This window comes from Phlebotomus papatasi, chromosome 2 (assembly GCF_024763615.1).
Source record: "Phlebotomus papatasi isolate M1 chromosome 2, Ppap_2.1, whole genome shotgun sequence".
NCBI classification, from domain to species: Eukaryota; Metazoa; Arthropoda; class Insecta; order Diptera; family Psychodidae; genus Phlebotomus; species Phlebotomus papatasi.
The window spans coordinates 43,380,291-43,398,522 of NC_077223.1; the positions used below are offsets into that span (position 1 = coordinate 43,380,291).

Genomic DNA, 18,232 nt, shown 5'->3' on the forward strand with positions numbered 1-18,232 from the left:
GATCACAACTGAAATCCAAGAATTTATCAAAGATTAATCGCTTCGGGCTATTTTTTGCAATAGTAACTTCAAATTTATCAACTATGTCATTCTGTGATTTTATTTTAATCACAGTACCATATCAATCCAAATATAACCTCAGGCATCTATCTGCCAATTTAATATTGCAAGCTTCATTTGTGAATTTTTAATGAAAAATTTGGTCAATAGAATAATTTACAAAAAAAAATATTATTGTTGCTCAATCATCCTGTAGCCAGAACAAATATTAATCATTTAACAACAAACACGGTTTCGTTTATGTATTTTTAATTGAAATTATTTCTTTTTAATTAAATTGTTGAGTGATATAGCCAAAATCCCATTTATGTTAAAACGAATGTTTAGAATGTTAAATTTTAGATTTTGTCTTTTATACAAAATTAATTGGACAAACTTTATCCTTTTTTGATTCAAAACATTATATGCAATTCAATTAGAGTACTCCCAAATCAGTCTTCTCAGTTTTAAAACAAAGTATCAGTCTTAAAATATTAAAAAAAAGTAGTTTATGAGAGTGCCTGAGACAGAATTTCCATTTTTATTTGTAGTGCAGGAAAATGTGCTTTTTCAGCAATTTATAAAAGTCTATTTTGCGGTAATCCTATGTTAGAGTTTAGAATACTTTTCTCACCCTTTTTATACCCTGCATTCCGAGCTTTTGTAAATGAAATATATATCCAGATGACATAAATTGATAAAAAAAAATTATTTATTTTTTCATAACTTAATTGAAAACCAATTTTTTTCTGTCTTGAGAGTAAATGCGCTTTTCAAGCCATTTTCCAAAGCTTCTTATTGAAAGTCTCTTTGCAAAATGGAGACAAGTCGGCAGAATAAATGATACTTATGTAAGGGGGCGGTTAAAATAAAATTTAATTTTAAGAGATTTTTAAAAGTTATTGGTGAAAATATAGTTAACAATCACTTTGCTCTCATTTAATGCTTAATTGTTAACATTCGACTAACAGAACCAGTAATGCTACTGCACTCAGAGAAATCCGAAAAAGTTAAAATAACATTCTGGAAATGTTCATTTTACCCTGCAGTATTGATCCTAAATCGGTGTAAATATTACTCTTTTAGGTATATTAGGGGTTAAAGTTACCCTTTTTCATGTTAATTTTACTCTTAAAAAGGTGTAAAATCTGCATTAAAAAATGTTGATATATTTTTTACACCTAAAAAAGTGTTAAAGTTTTGAGGAAAAAAAAAGTTAATCGCACCCTCTTTTTTTCTCAGTGTGTTTATAGCTTTTTATAAATTCGACAAATTAATATACAATTGTACACAAGAAGAAATAGTGGTGTGGAGTGATCTCCGAGTTGAATTAAGGAGGTTCCCCGAATTAGAAACCCAATACTTAGCTGTTTTTCGCGATTTTTTTGGAGGAGAAGGAAACGACTAAGCTTTATGAAATGTTTGGTATATATTTATAGACATTCAAAGTGCGTAAATAATTTTTTTTCGAAAAAAAATACAATATCGCGGATTAATGAGTAATTTACTGGAGTGCTTTGTCACAGTATACACCCTAATTGGCGGGAAATCTGCAGCTTATAATTTTTGTCTGAAAAAAAACAGATTAATTTTCAAAATTCTTAAATTTATTTTATAGCTAAACCACGAAAAACTGAAGAAAATCATAAAATTCGACCTTTTTCGCAGGTTTTTTTTTTAAATTAGGTTTTTCGGATGAAATTTTGACTTTAACATGCTGTAAAAAATAGAAAAAAATAGATTTTCTGAAATCATTTAGGTTCAACTAGAAAAGCATTTAATTCTGAAGCAAATAAGCCCTTATGCGTTTCAATCGGTCCATAAGTTTTTTTTGATAAATTTCCCGCCAATTCGACTAAATCTTAAAAATGAGAAGTGGAGAAAACGAGCTTCAAAGTTTTGTATGTTCGTCCAGGCGCTTGCAAAACTGCTACGCGCTCCTTTGCTTTCGGCTCTCTATCTTCGAAAATACTTGGAATTGAGTTCTGAAAATTTGTTAGATAGTTTATCTATCGATTTAAGCAATAACAAAAAATATCGATTTCTTTTGACCTTGTAATTCGGGAAACCCTTGACTTGATGGATATCGATAAAATTCAATCTCGACTGAAGTATATGTTTAAATGTTTTAGTTCTAAGTATATATTTTATAAAATATTATTTTATATATTATATATTATTTTATAAATTTTTTTTTTAATTTATATTATTTTATAAAAGTTGAAATAACTCTTGAAGTCTCTTCTTTCTCTTCTTTTTTTACCAATAAATAAAAGTAAAATTAACTCTAAATTATATAGTTCACCGAAAATCACAACGAAAAGAGTTAGGGCAGAATCACAATGACAGTAAAATGCTCACCGTCACCGTCAAAGCCCTCACCGTATTTCGTTAATTTATGCATTTTCATTGCAATTCTTACGCAAATTTTATATTACCGTGTTACAGTATCTCATACTCGGTGGCACTAGGTGAAAATAATATAAGAAAATTGAAGAAATAAAACGAAAATGCGATAAACGGTGAGCAAAAAAACTATGCGAAAAACTGTAGCAAAAAATCCTACAGTTTTTTTTTTGCTTACCGTTTATCGCGTTCTCGTTTTATTTCTTCAATTTTCTTATACTATTTTCACCTAGTGCCACCGAGTATGAGACAAGGTAATATCGTAATGGAAAATTTGCGTAAGAATTGCAATGAAAATGCGTAAATCAACGAAATACGGTGAGGGCTTTGACGGTGACGGTGAGCATTTTACTGTCAATGTGATTCTGGCCTTAATTTAACATCTATTTGAGTAAGTTTTACTCGTTTTTTTTCTGGATGTAAAAAAAATATTCCTCTGCAAACTTCGTCTAATTTTGTCTGTCCTAACGAGAAATGTGCTTATTAATTAAATTGGTCAATATCGATATCTCATCCTTAAAGAAAAACCCATAAAACGAGAAAAAAATCAATTTATTATTTATTTTCCATATTCTTTGCTCGAAACCCTTTAAACCTTGAACGTTTATCTCTTTGGCCTCTTTTGAAGATTCTCCTAAGTAACCCAAGAAGGTAACATTTTTTTAATTATTTATAATTTGTCCTTAGAGTTAATTGTGAATTACAAGGATATTTGAATCTAAGATAATTTTTGTAAGTACGGAAATGCTCGTTACCTGGACGACTCTAGCTCAATGAATTTGACTCAATTTGGGTAATTTGAGCTATTGGACTTAGGTATAAAAATGTAATATTATAATGATCCAATTTCATTTAAAATACATTAAAAAATGTATCGTTCGAAGCCTTGAGTCGTCCGAAGATAGCTTTCTCCTATCTGGTTAAACTGGTTAAACTCTACAACGTTTTTTACAAATTTTCTTTTGGGAAAGCAGATTATTTCAATCTTTAAAGAGTTTAAAGTGTCATTCCTGATTCACCAAAACTCTTAATTTGTTTTAAATCTCAATTTTTATTTAAATATTTGAAATAAAGTGTATTATATTTTGATTTTGTAACTCTCTAAAAAGAGAATTATGACCTCTGTAATTCGAACTAAGATATACTATTTTGTGATTCTCTCAAACATTGACATTGACAGTTAAATGCTCACCGTATTTCGTTAAATTTACGCATTTTCATTGCAATTCTTACGCAAATTTTCCATTACCGTATTACCTTATCTTATACTCGGTGATACTAGGTGAAAATAATATAAGAAAATTGAAGAAATAAAACGAAAATGCGATAAACGGTGAGCAAAAAAAACTGTGCGATTAATTTCTCTTACAGTTTTCTTGCTCACCGTTTTCGAATTTTCGTTTTATTTCTTCAATTTTCTTATATTACTTTCACTTAGTGCCACCGAGTATGAGATAAGGTAATACGGTAATGGAAAATTTGCGTAAGAATTGCAATGAAAATGCGGAAAGTAACGAAATACGGTGAAGCTACGGCGAGCATTGTATTGTTAATGTGATTCTGCCCTAAATTATTAAAATCTTTTGGATCGAAAAAAAAAACTTTTTTATTAGAAACTTTTTATTGAGTAGATTGAGAACCTAAAACCTTTGAAAAAATAAGGTTCAATTAAATTGGCTTAATTCATATTATATGGTCCGGAAAAGTTAAGGAAGTTCATGGAAAAATGGTAAAAGTTTAAAGCTTCTGTTTTTGTTCTTGGAAAATATGGTATTTTAAATTTTTCGGATTGTTGCATTTTGATGTTTTTCAAAGTTAAGGGCTAATAACGCTTGATATATTGCAATATAGTTACAAAAATTTTAGTATGTCTTGGTATATGTATGATTTAAAATTCATAGTAACAAGTTTTAAAATTAAAACGACTTACAGAACTTGGTTTTTCTTTTTCGATTTACACTTATTAAAGTAAGTGAAGCAGATATTGAGACTGAAGGTCGGCGGATAGTCCCCTAAAAAAAGCGTGGTTCTCTTAAATTATTCGTCGCTTTTTACTAATTATTTTTGCATAAGATAATTGGTAAAAAGCGGCAGATAATTTTCAAAAAATAGCTTTTTTTTCTTAGGTGACGATCTGACCTACACAGCCGATACATAACTCCGCTTACCTCATTAAGATCGTTACGTTTCAATTTTGAGATTTAAAAAAATGACATTTTTTATAGGTTATTCTTTTATATTTTACTGCATCCTTTTGGTACTCCGTTGGGTACCCAAAGAATAATTTGGATACTCTTTAAAAAGCATTTTTTTTAGTCTATTTAAAATCGATAAGAATCCGATTCTTGTTAATGATTACAGTCCATAAGAATATCCATATCTAGGACATTTTTTGCAGGAGCTTGAACAATTTCTGAGTTAAAATAATTTTGATCAAAAATCGTGAAATTAGCTAGCTAGATATGTTACGCTGTAGCAATAGTTAAAGAGAACATAAATGAGATTTCTAAGACCAAAATTTGGAACTTGAAGACTTAGTTCCGAATTTTTAATTTTAATATTTTAAAAATTGCAAAAACAGCATTTTTTACGCAGGTTGGTCAAGTTTTTAATTAGTGAAAAAATTATAATAATTTGTATTTTAAAGAATCTTTGAAAAAAATAACTAATAATTTCCAAATTGTTATTATAATTCAAATTCTTCAATGTGAAATATTAAAATCAGCTTAGTATTAGAATATTTCTGTAAAATATTCAAGTGGATGCGATTTGCACAGTTTATGATTCCACAGGGCATTTTGCGGCCTGATTTTAAAATTCATTATCGTGCTGTAAATTCAATCACAGAATGGCATTAAGTTAATTTAGTAAATTTTCATGTAAATGTTTTTATTGGTTATTTAACTCCAAAATATGTAAATTTTGACAGCTGATTGGCATGTTCTAAAAGCATTAAATTGTAATTATCCATCCAAACAGTTAAATGCTAAACTCCTCTACTAGTCACATAATAGAGTATCAATGCACTAAAATCAATTATTTAATTATCATTACCAATTATTTGACCCATTTATGAAGATAATTTTCAGTCCATTGCGGAGATAATTTTATCTGTTTTGTAAAACACTTGTACCAATATATTCTACTAATACACGTTTATTCTGTATTTTAAGTAAATTTCAAGAGAACTTATTTTCTTTCTCAATTGAGAAAAGATCCAGTTTTGCATTTTTGGTAAAGACGTGTTTTTTTTGACATGACAACCTTCTCTGGAAGTCTCAAATTCTGAGAAAAAAAAGAGCAAAGACAAAAAACACCGACTAAAAGTACAATCTTCAACTGAACTTGCCCAAAAACGTATAATTCAATATCGTCAATATATCAATGATAGACCAAAATTACAAGTTTCGAGTGAAATTGAACCATCAAATATGTAAAATGCAATTATATTTTTGCCTTAACACTTCGAAAATCGAATTTCAACACTTTAAGAATGGTGTTTTAAACGGGGAGAGAGAGGCAATTGTAAATATACTTAAAGGAATAATCTTAAATATATCTTCTTTAAATACTGTGAAAAAGACATGAATGAAATATTAGAGCTCTAATTTTGACTTGAAAATGTTAGTTGATAGGTAATTTTTATCTTTACAGAAGTATTTAGAATATTCTTGCTAATTCAATGTAGACTTTAAGAGGTTGATCTTAATCGGTGGTTTTATCAAATGAAACTGTATTGGGATTACGCACAATTAGCTTTGTTTGGTAAACAGGTTTTTGGAAATTGCGTATGTAATGCACTGTGCTGTGCAGTTACTTTTCTTATTTTAAAATTATGTCTGATTTACGATGAAATTCACAAGCATAATCAAACAAAACTCAGTCATTTCCATTAAATTCTGCAGTTTTGTTTGTTTGCAAAAATTTAGCGGTGAAAAATACCAATTATCTCGTACAACACACAATTTTTCGGTAATCCGAGACACTTTCTCCTCATCTAAATTTAGAAGCGAAATTAGTTTCATATACTCATTTACTAATATTTAGTTAATTTAAACTGACAAATAATATTTCAAAGGAACGTGTTCCACAAGACCATTTCCACAGTCAATAGGAGACACTACGCGTCTCAGTCTAAATTCCACATGACATTCTTTCGATGAGGAGAATGGGATTTGTTTTTCGGAACATAATTGTCACTTTCGCAACGAAGTGCTAAAACGATTTTTAGCTTGGCAACGGTAAGATATATAATCACTATTTTTTTAAGTTTAAAGAAATTACTTTATTTCTCGAGATTCGCTGTGCTCACAACCGGAGTGTGGAATTCAAAAAAGTGTCTCAGCTAAAATGTAAAAGCTTCTATTTACGAAAAATATCGTTGAGAATCGAGGAATTTAAACAGAATTTCAAATTTTTATACTAAAAATTCGACTAAAGGTAAAATAAGAAAAATTATTTTGTGAAATTGTTTGTAAATGTTTATTAATTAGGGCAGAATCACATTGACAGTAAAATGCTCACCGTCACCGTCAAAGCCTCACCATATTTCGTTAATTTACGCATTCTCACTGCAATTCTTACGCAAATTCTCAATTACCGTATTTCCTTATGTCATACTCGGTGGCCCTAGGTGAAAATAATATAAGAAAATAAAGAAATAAAAGGAAAAATTCGATAAACGGAGAGCAAAAAAACTGTCCGATTACTTTCTCGTACAGTTTTTTTTGCTCACCGTTTATCGTATTTTCGTTTTATTTCTTCAATTTTCTTACATTATTTTCACGTAGTGCCGCCGAGTATGAGATAAGGTAATACGGTAATTGAAAATTTGCGTAAGAATTGCAATGAAAATGCATAAATTGATGAAATACGGTGAGAATTTGACCGTCAATGTGATTCTGCCCTTACTACAGAGAACACACGAAATACTCCTTAAAAAATCCACAAAAAATTAATAATAGTTTAGACTTTTTTACGAACTTTATTCGTCACATGATCACTTAACGAACGTTGTTATACAAATATTTGTTCATGAAATTTTGTTTTGTTGACAAAACTTTACGAATAAATTACAAAGTTTTACGGACATTTACGAACACATGTTTATAAAATAACAAAAAATGCTCCTTAAGTGATCATGTTCACAAACAATATTGGTGAAATAGTTACAAACATTTACGAACTTTTTAGTGGGTTATACAATTTAGGAGCACTTTGTAAGTTCCCAGTAGGAATTCACAAACAATTAAGAAAAACCAGTAAGATGTTAAAGGATTTACAGTTATTATGAAAAGGTTTTACTATAAAACACAAATGTTCCAGCGAGCAAAAGACACCGTTTTCAGCATATTTTTGCTGAAAACGCTGCCTTTTATAGCTAACTGTGTTCGCTGGGAAATCTCATTGTTTTAATTTTTTTTGGGGAGTTTCGAAATTCGAAAAGGAAGTATTTCAGCCATTATGTTGATAAAGTAATGGTTGCATTCACAAGTAGAGCTTATATCTCCAACTAAAAGATAAATGGACCTCTAATTCTACAAAATCTCGTTGATATTCGAAGATTTAAACCCACTTTCGAAATTTTGTATCAACACAAAGGTGGGGAAAGCTTTAGAAATATTAAACTAAAAAACTGGGAAAAAATTACTGAGTGATTAATAAGGGATTTAATAATGGGACAGGAATATTAAACATCGTTGCCATCGTACTCACAATATAGCGGAGACCGTGGAGACAGACACACTTTGACGCCCGAGCATTTCGAAATTCGAACAAGAAGTACTTCAGCCATCTTGCGGAATTATAATTATCAAGAAATAAAAATATCTCTTGGCATTTGATTTTTGCGCAAACTTTCCCGAAATTAGAATGAAAAAGGATCAACTTGCTTGAGTTAGTCCCTTGTTTCACAAAAATTTGAACGATAAATTTATTTTGTGCTCCTTAACTTCAAACAAATTGCGCAAGCAATAAAAAAGAGTAAAATTTTGAAAAACTTTTCAAATAATGAAATTTAATGACTTATATCATCTGATAATTTATTAAATTCTCTTTCTAAGTGCATTAAAGTCTGAAAATCGTAAAAAAAACATTAGTTGTCCCCTTGTAATTTCCAAGAAGCGACATGTTCTCTTGGGAAAGCTCCAGGTGTAAGCGCTCGGATTGCATCTCAAAATTGCTTTTCCAAAATAAGCTGTTCTGTCTTGATCCGGAAGTTTACTTCAATTATTAACTAATCAGTATTTTCCATTACTTTACACCTGTTTATTAGATAATTTACAATCGAATTCCAGTGAATGTTTCTAATCTTTCTAATGTGCAAGTAATTAATTCTGTAGGACGTGCTTTAATTTATATTATTTCATTTTAAATTACCAATTGCCCAATGGGACAAAAGAAAGTATGAAAAATCATACATTTTTTCATTAAACTCCCAAGTCGCAATCATGTGAAATAATTTTTTGACAAATTGAATAAACAAAAATCAATTTCATTAATTTAGCGCGAAGAACACGAATTTAGATTGCTTTTCTGGTTCTTCTTGTTAAAAATGTAAAAACCACTTTGGTGATTAAATTGCTTCATAACTCGAAGATTCAGTTGAATTACAAAAATAAAATTTACTACAAAATTATAGGGGAAAATACTCTCCCTTCGAACGTTCATGCCTTCAAATAATGTGAATTTTCTTTTATTTTCCAAAAAGACTTATACATTTCGATTAAATATTAGCTAGCTTATTATCAGATATTGATATCTGATAATTATGTTTATTCAAGTGAAGAGATTTATTTTCAAAACTTGTTTTGGCTAAAAACTAATTTAGATTTTCATTTTCACAAAATGTCGTTAATGTTCGAAAAATTCAGACAGAATTTCGAATTTTCTTTTACTAAAAATTCCCATAAAATAATAATTAAAATGTTTGAAACACCAGAATAAGAAGATGTAAAAGGAGTTATACTCAGTAATTATGAAGGGATTTAATAATAAGGCAGGAATATTGTGAGCATCTTGACTTCGTTTTTTCCACAAGAAAGACTAACACATGATGACGCTGAGACACTTTTAAATTCGAACAAGATATACGTATTCCACCACGTGGGCGAAACGAGAAGTAAAAACGTTTTTTCTTCAGCTTTCGAAAGCAATTTTCGAATGCCTCCAGAAAACTGAAGGTTAAGTACAGTAGACTCTCTCTCAAATGGACATTTGGGGCGAAATATCATCCGGTTTATCGATTGATTTCGGCTTCAAAGCCTTTGAAAATTCCACAAAAAGCGCTCAATCATAAAGAAACACGATAAAATAGGAAGAACTACAGCGAATTTGAGCAAATTAGCTTCATAATTAAACGTGAAAAATGTCAACAAAATTTATCGCCCGATTGAAAAAGAACCGATTGAGCGAGAGTCTACTGTATATAACACTCGCTGAGCGTTTTCATCCGTCACTTAGGGGAAAGTACTCTCCCTTCGAACGTTCATGCCTTCGAATAGTGTGAATTTTCTATTGTTTTTCCTAAGAGACTTACACATTCTATTAAATATTAGTTAGATTATCATGAGTTTTTGATAATCCCAAGATAATTATGTGTAAGTTTCCTAAAAAAAAAAGAGAGAAAATTCACATTGTTCGAAGGCATGAACGTTCGAAGGGAGAGTACTTTCCCCTAAACTAATTTAGAGTTCGGACAACTGTTTTAAACCCCGTAAAACTTCAAAAAAAAATTAATTAACTAATCTTTAAAGTACTCTAAAATTGTATAACAAATCTGTATTATTTACTAAATTATTAAAGTCCGAACTACTATATTGGTTTGTGCGAAATTACAAATTTTACCTTAATTCAAAATTTCGAAAATTTGCTGAGTAAGAGCGAGTTCACCTAATACATAAATTTGTGACAAGAAAATTCAATTTTGAATGATCCACAGTACGAGTCTGTCTTATATACTCTGAAGAAATAAGTTCTGACAAATTAACAAGAAAAGTTTGTCAAAAGGATGTCCTTCCATTCAGAATTTGGAAAAGTTTGTCTAAAGGATGTTTTCCATATAAAATGTAAGAAAAAGTTACGTCGAATTGGTGAACAACATCCTTTTGACAAAATTTTAACAAGATCCATTAGTTCAATTAATAAATCTTTTTTTTTTCAGAGCATTAGGGGAAAGTGCTCTCCCTTCGAACGTTCATGCCTTCGAATAATGTGAATTTCTTTTGTTTTTCGTAAGAGATTTACACTAAATTATCACGGAATTATCAACAATTGATGATAAACCAACTAATATTTAATAGAAATGTGTAAGTCTCTTAGGAAAACTAAAAGAAAATTCACATTATTCGATAGCATGAACGTTCGAAGGGAGAGTACTTTCCCCTATTAATGACGTTTCGATTGTGGAATCCATTTCAACAAAAGGATGTCAGAGGTATTGAGAGTCCACAAATCACTTATGTTTTGACTGTGGAACTTCTTCCGTTGCCACTTAAGTGGTGAATTGATTTGTTGTTCATTTGGTAGGCCTTCCACAAGAATAAGCAGCATGTAAAACTTTCAGCTGACACTTCATATTTTGCCTTCGGTTTAGAATTCTGTAGAATGTTCCACAACAAAATCTAAATTCCACAAGAGCGTTTTAACCGTGGAATTCGTTTCAATACGAGACTTATGTTCCACAGCCGAGACACTTGCGTTGGAACTTTGATGATGGAGTGAATGTTCGAAAACATGTTTACAAAACAACAGCGATTGTGCGCATCCCATTATATATTTAATTATTCTTTAGGGTCTCTGGGTTTTTCAGTATATCTTGGACAATAAGTTTGAGTGGTTTGAGTGAGTACTGATTAAACTGATTTGACACAATCAATTAACTTAATTTTCTCTTTATTTTAATTTAAAGCAAAAAAAAAAATGATTGTTTGACTCTAAAATTATTTAACTTTGTGTAAAATCCTTTCTTATAAATGTAAGAAGGGTATGAGGGGAGAAAAAAAACTCTCACGGAGGTTATATAAAAAGAACTCAAAACCCAAGAGACCATCTTCAGAGGTATCTGATTGACATGGACCAAGAAAGCACACTTCGAGCGAATTTTATCAGAAGGAGAGAAGATGAAGAAAAAAATAGGAAATGTGTGCCTTAAAATATTGATATTAGAAAGGAAATATTTTATGCAAAAACTACATGGTATATCTCCTATTTCTTTTTTGGGTTCATTGAAATTCCATGAAGTCGTCGACACGATAAGAAGATGTATTATTAACGAAAATATTATATCGATATGCGTCTCCTTCGTGTAATAACAGCCCTCTCTGAATGCTTTAATATTGGACGAAGAGTGAACGAGTTTAAAAAGAAAACCAAATTTGTAGAAAATGTAACATTGTGAATTATATAATATCTTATTGGGACCATAATTGTTTTGTAAAAAAAAAAAGAAAAAAGATGAAAAAATTCTCTGTGTGAGTAGAGACTTCCCTCCAAAATATTTAAAAAGAAAAAAGTGAAGAAATTTACCCAAAAAGAGTGTTAAAAAATCCTTAAAAATTCAATGTCAAATGTATAGAGTCAATTTCCTAATATCCTATATATTTAAATGAAAATATCCTGGGGATGAACTAAATGAAGAAAAAAATGAGAGATTTTTGTGCTATCCGTCCCTTTATTCCCAAATTTTCAAAGTCAAACAAAAGAGTTTGAATGAGAAAATAAAATTATTTATCATAGATAGATAGCATTTAATTGAATTTATCTCCTAGAAACATTCATCATTCTATCCTCTTCAGATATTCAAAGGTGAATAAGAAATCTAGAAAACAAAAATGAGAACACAGTTTATAAATAGTTTTCTCCAAAAGTGTATATTTTTGCTCAAAATAGAATTTATACAACTGTTTAAATACATTATATGAAAAATTAATACATTTTTATCCACTGAGATGATTCATGAGACAGCTAAAAGAAAATGGAAAACAAATTAAGCCCTTTTTCCTCTGTGTTTGATCAGCTCTCGATTGCCTCAACAATTGTTAAAATATTAATTAAATAACGGTAATAAAACAAAATAAAATCTTTAAGTAACACAATAAATAGTAACGATGAGTGAAGATTTTCATGAGAGACGCATTAGCTGGGAGGACATCAGGCTTTAAAATTTCGTGAAAATTGCACGGATTGTGAAATTTATTGAAAAAAATTGAAATTTACAATTATGGGATCAATTACAATTGCAACGAATGTAATTGCACAAATTGCAGCTACAGCATTATGAAAAAGCCTAATTAAAGACTAAATTAATTAAATTAATATAGGAAAGGTATAAAAGCTTAAAAAATTGAGGTTAAAAATCATTAAATTAAACTTAAAAAATTCTTTATGTTATTTGTATACTTTGTTTTTAATTTTGTGCTACTCCATGAATTTATGGCTAACATCAATTGACCGTTCTGTGAAATTTAATAAAAATAATATGAAAAAATAAAGAAAAAATCTGACTAATAGAAAAATAATTCAACCAGGGGCCTCTCGACATTTCATTTTCCCATACGTTTTTGCATAGAGGCACTGAAGACTATTGGCAAGTTTTTTCCTAAAGAGAATTGACTTATCAGTCTGATACATTTCGAAATCGTGCATTAAAAGCTATCTAAAAATACATATTTCATTATGCTCGCTGAAATAATACAAGAACTACGAGCAAATTTGTTTAAAGCGCGGTGCAATATCTGCAAAATTTTTACAAGGAAAAGTGAAAAATAGCTTCACTTTTTATTAGGCTTGATTGGCCCCTGATTAAACAAATGATAAGCTTAGGGATAGTCAAGAACTGTATTAAAACTATTAATATCCGTTACTGTAAAATGTAGTACATGGATTAGGGATTAATGAACGTCAAACCGTTTGAAATCCAACATTTTTTTGGTTATGTAAGAAGTTTCTGGAATTCATCCTCACTTGGCTGAATGGCATTCTCCCTATATAAGCGTACGTTCCAAAAAAGTTACAATGAGAAATAATTACAGCAACTTTTGGAGCACGTTTGATTTAATAAAAACGTCCAAAATGTGAAGAATATCAACAAACGTTTTAAAATTTTACTAACGTTTTATATTTTATGTCAAACGGACAAAGAGCAAAGGTATAAGAGAGAGTCTACTGTATTTAATACGGCTATAAAGAATTTCATTAGATTTACACAAATGGCTCATTAGTACAAATAGGACATGAAAAGGCTCTCTATCGCTAAGACGGCGATCGTCACGATAAGTAGAGTTCCAATATTTGCAAAATATTGCGCTTGAGAAACATTTGTCGATCTTGTAATAGATTTTTAAAGAGTTCTATCGCAATCTTTAGTGAGAATTAATGTAAAATTTACCCTTTCGATTTTTTGTTTAAACCTTGTTAAATAAAATTCAAGAATTAATGTCTGCTGTATCAGATTTACAATTGCTATACAACAATTTTAACACATGAATTGAAGCTTAAATAACTAAAGGAGTTATTAAGTATGGCTCTCAAACTAAAGCTGCAATTCGGCGATTTTTGTGGAAAAACTCTTGTGAAATGACAAATTTTTCTACTCACAATTCACTAAAATAACTTGTTCAATTCTCCTTGGATTTTACGTTTCTAGATTTTCAGTATCGCGGAAAAATTGTCATACTTTCAATCAAAATTTATGTAATATTAAAATAAAACAATCAAGAATTCACTTGAATTGTAAACCATTTCAAGACCTTTCCAGTCATGCTAATTTCTTCGAGATCGGTTACATCTTTTGTATTAGAAAATTAAAAAAGTAATCTGTACAGAAAAAATGTTCTATGAGACCGCCAGATTTTTTTTTAATATGAGATTCGACTTGGTTTGTGACATTTAAAAGTGTCAGCAAGTTTAAGCGATTCAAGAAGAAAAGTTCGTGGAGAGCATGTCAGATCCAGTTGCGAACTGTAAAGCTCGAAGTTCCTTAAGATCAATTGAGGGGATCGAGCAAATACGTAAGCTAGTGCTAAAATAATTTGCAATATCCCTAAATATTCTTTCCACGATACGCATTACAAAAGGTAGTTGGTCTGCGCTAACGTAATCATTTTTTCTTTTCATCTGAAAGGTTTAAGACATTGTTATTGTACTTTTAAGAAAAAAAAAGAATATCTTGAAGAAAACTAAGCTTTTCTTTAATTTCCAATTATCCGACGATCGATTTCAAAAACTCCTTGTGCTATGTACGATAATTTTAAAGGACTCAAACAAAAGCGATTGCGAATCCTTATCTCGGAGAAAGGATGTTAGAAAATTCACAGTGTTCTGTCAAAGCGAGTGACATCTTCTAAATCTCAATCCTCAATAAAGTAGAGATAGAATATGTTCTGTGTCTATCCAGAATTGAACAGGGGACCGCTCTCTTTCTAATCTGAAATGGAAATCCACAGTCGGCTAGTCTGGAAGAATTTTCAGACTGGGAAGCTCTGAAACTCTGTGATAAAGCATTTGTCTAGATACAGTAGACTCTCTCTCAGTTGGACATTTGGGGCAAAATGTCATCCGATGTCATTGTATGTCATTGTAAATTCCACAAAAAGCGCTCAATTATAAAAAATCACGATAAAATAAGAGAAAATACAGCGATATTAAGCAAATTTGCTTCATAATTAAACGTGAAAATTGGCAACAAAGTTTTTCGCCAGATTGAAAAAGAGCCCATTGAGCGAGAGTGTACTATAGCGAGAGGTCCCGGGTTCGATCCTAGACGATGGCTGGGGTTTTTCCTATATCTATTCAGATGAAGATCGAGATTTGAGCGTCTCTCGACCTAACATAAGCTTATAATACCGTAGATGCAGGTGATTTTTCCCCTTTGCTGTTAGTAAGCTTCTCCTTAATTTTGGCATTTAAGGATGGTCTTTATCTATCCGACATGGTAGATCGGATCGCCAGAGAAAAGAATTAAAGAATAGAAAAGAATTAAAGAAAAGTTTACTAATAGCAGGACACAAAGTCACCTTCATCTGCAGTAGAAAATGTTTTTAAGCTTACCAAGTTCAACTCAAGATGTTAAGAATAAACCACTTGTACAGTAGACTCGCTAATTCGGCTCTTTTAACCCTTTAAGGACGATTGGGTCACCGGTGACCCAAAAATGAAATTTTTCCTACGACCTCCTAAAGATGTATTTTGCTCTAAAAAGTCAGAAAAAGTGATTTTTTCTGACCCCCGATTTTAAACCTTCTCGTCCTTAAAGGGTTAAGATCGGGCTACTTTTTAATTTGGTCGGCAGTTAAATTGAAAAAAAAAGTTTGTAAACATGTTTCAAGTTTGATTATGATTACCAAATGAAGCAAATATGCTCAAATTTGCCATGGTTTGTCTTAGTTCTGATGTGTTTTTGCAATATTAAGGAGTTTTCATGAAATTTACCATAAATATGAGTATGTAAACTCGATTTGTGTATGCAGATGAACAAAAAATCGTTGCAATTCAAAAAGTTTGTTGCCCGAATTTGAGAGAGATATCACTGGACGAATTTTACGGCGTTATCATACTTGCACATTAAAATTTTAATGTGATTTATATTAATTGTCGCTTGTGAGCGTCCAAATATGTTATTTGTGTTTTTGAGTCACTTAATATTTGAGGTTTTTCTATTTACAGTAGAGTCTCGCTATAGGCCATCGCTCTATAGTCCACAATTTATCGACCGTTGATTTCAAAAACACTGATTTTATGTTAGGTTATGTTTTTAGTATGCAACAAGCATAATTATTTTAATATTTTTGGCAAACTTTATTAAGTAGTTGTGATAATTGTGATCCATAATGAAGAGAGCAAGGACAAGTACCACAATCGTAAAGAAAGTGGAAGCCGTCGAGGAATTTCAATACTAAAAGTCGTTGATAATTTTAAAAAATTACATGGACTATAGTGCGACACAAGTGTCAAATCTGAAACCAAATATGGACTATAACGAGACTCTACTGTATTGATAAAGAAGTGGACTTAGCCTGCAAAAATAAGTTTAAATTTACCTAAAGCATAAATATTTTTCACATTAAAAAATTAAAGAGAAAATCGCATTAATGCTATAAATCAATTTATATCAAATTTTGCGGGCCAAGTCTACCTTTTTATCAACAAATAGATCAAATTTTGAATATAAAATGATTCAAACACACAAATTACACATTTGGACTCTCACCAGCGACAATTAATGTGAATCATATTAAAATTTTAATGTGCAAATGTGATAACACAGTTACGGTCAATTAAATTTAGCCAAAATTTTTGAGGTTATCTCGAATTTCTGTCGTCTTTTCTATTCAAAATTTCTCATTTTTCTTTTAAATGAATTTATTGAAAATTTTTAAAATTAAACGATTGAGGTTTAAAACTTCGAAACACTGAATCTTTCAGAAATAATGCGCATTGAAAATTTCACAATTTTGCGCAACACTAGAGCCCATATTGGCGCCAAGATGATCTTTATGCGGTCACCCAGTTGCATGCAACACTCTCATGGAATCTACGCCACAAAAATTGCAACAAGTAATACGAGTTCTAGAACCAAAAAAAAACTGAGTTAATTGATTGAGAATGATCTTGAATTCATTAGATTAAGTGTATCTTGTGACAAATTAACTTGCTGTAAATATAATTGTAATAACATGTAAAACTCTTAAACAGAAACTGATGGACGGATGATGAATTTACCCAAAAATCAATTACAATATGATCTTATGGAAGATTTTTTTGTTGTTTTTGTCTTTTCTTGTCCTTCAAATGTGATTTTGACCATTGGACTGGGGTTCAGGATCACGGGGAGCAAAATTGCGCGCCTCAGCATAATCCCGGACATCAGAACGATTGCGTTCGGGTTTGATGCGAATATCCGTTGGATCTGTTTCGAATTTTCCACTCCATTGAACTGGAAGGATTTCTGGTTCAGTGCAGAATCCATAGAATTGAGATGTGTCTGAGGTATTTCGATCAGGACGATAGTAGGTTTGTGTGGGTCCAGCAAAGGTTCCATCCCATGCTACAGGAAGTACTTCTGGTTCAGTGGTGTAGCCATAGAATTGATTTCCAGTGGCATAGACGGGCTTCTTGTCACCTTGACCACTTTGGCGTGGGTGGCCCTTGGCCGTGGTGACATCATCGTGTCCGGAAGTATTTTGTGCATCATCCTGATGGGGAATCACTTTGGGTTTCTCATACACAAATTTGCCATTCCATCCGCCAATTTTGATGGGAATATCATCATCTCGGTGTCTTCGGGGCATTTTGAGGAAGAAGTTATATCCACTAATATTTACACTCAATTACCTCGCACTTTTATCACTTGTTTAACGGATGAGAGACGCACAAGCACTGATTGAATACCGTGTGGTGACATGTAGTTAAATCTCTCCCACAAGACTAGCCCGTACGAGGCAAAAGCGTGATGGTTTTGGCGCGAAAACTGTGTAGGAGCAATGACGCATCGAAGGAGAGATCCGAGAATGGCTGAACAACACCTACATCACCTTCACGGGCCAACCATGGGACCCCGTTCAATTCCTTAAAAGTCGCAGCACTAGCTGGAGAGATTAACCCAGACACATCTCACGACATGCCCCAAATTGTGCCCCCGGGGCCCCTTGGGATGGGACCTTTTTTCCAGCTCAAACGCGGACGCTTTCAATGCATAACCATCATGGCACGGAGGGAAAAGTACTTACCTTGGTGGCGCGCAATTTCAATGCTGCGGGCATCTGCGAGAGCGTAGCTGGGCATGACGTCA

The 18,232-nt window shown here is 31.4% G+C and overlaps 1 protein-coding gene across 1 annotated transcript; it reads right to left on the reverse strand.

The window, feature by feature from the left end:
- Nucleotides 1-12,295: 12,295 nt before the first annotated feature.
- LOC129801207 (uncharacterized) lies at nt 12,296-17,869 on the reverse strand. Its single transcript, XM_055846036.1, has one exon. It carries the CDS (start codon nt 17,730-17,732, stop codon nt 17,229-17,231), a length of 504 nt encoding a protein of 167 aa, XP_055702011.1. The 5' UTR covers nt 17,733-17,869; the 3' UTR covers nt 12,296-17,228.
- Nucleotides 17,870-18,232: the final 363 nt, after the last annotated feature.

Excerpts from the sequence above, each read along its gene's own strand:
- LOC129801207 (XM_055846036.1), bottom strand. The coding sequence starts at position 17,732 with ATGCCCCGAAGACACCGAGATGATGATATTCCCATCAAAATTGGCGGA.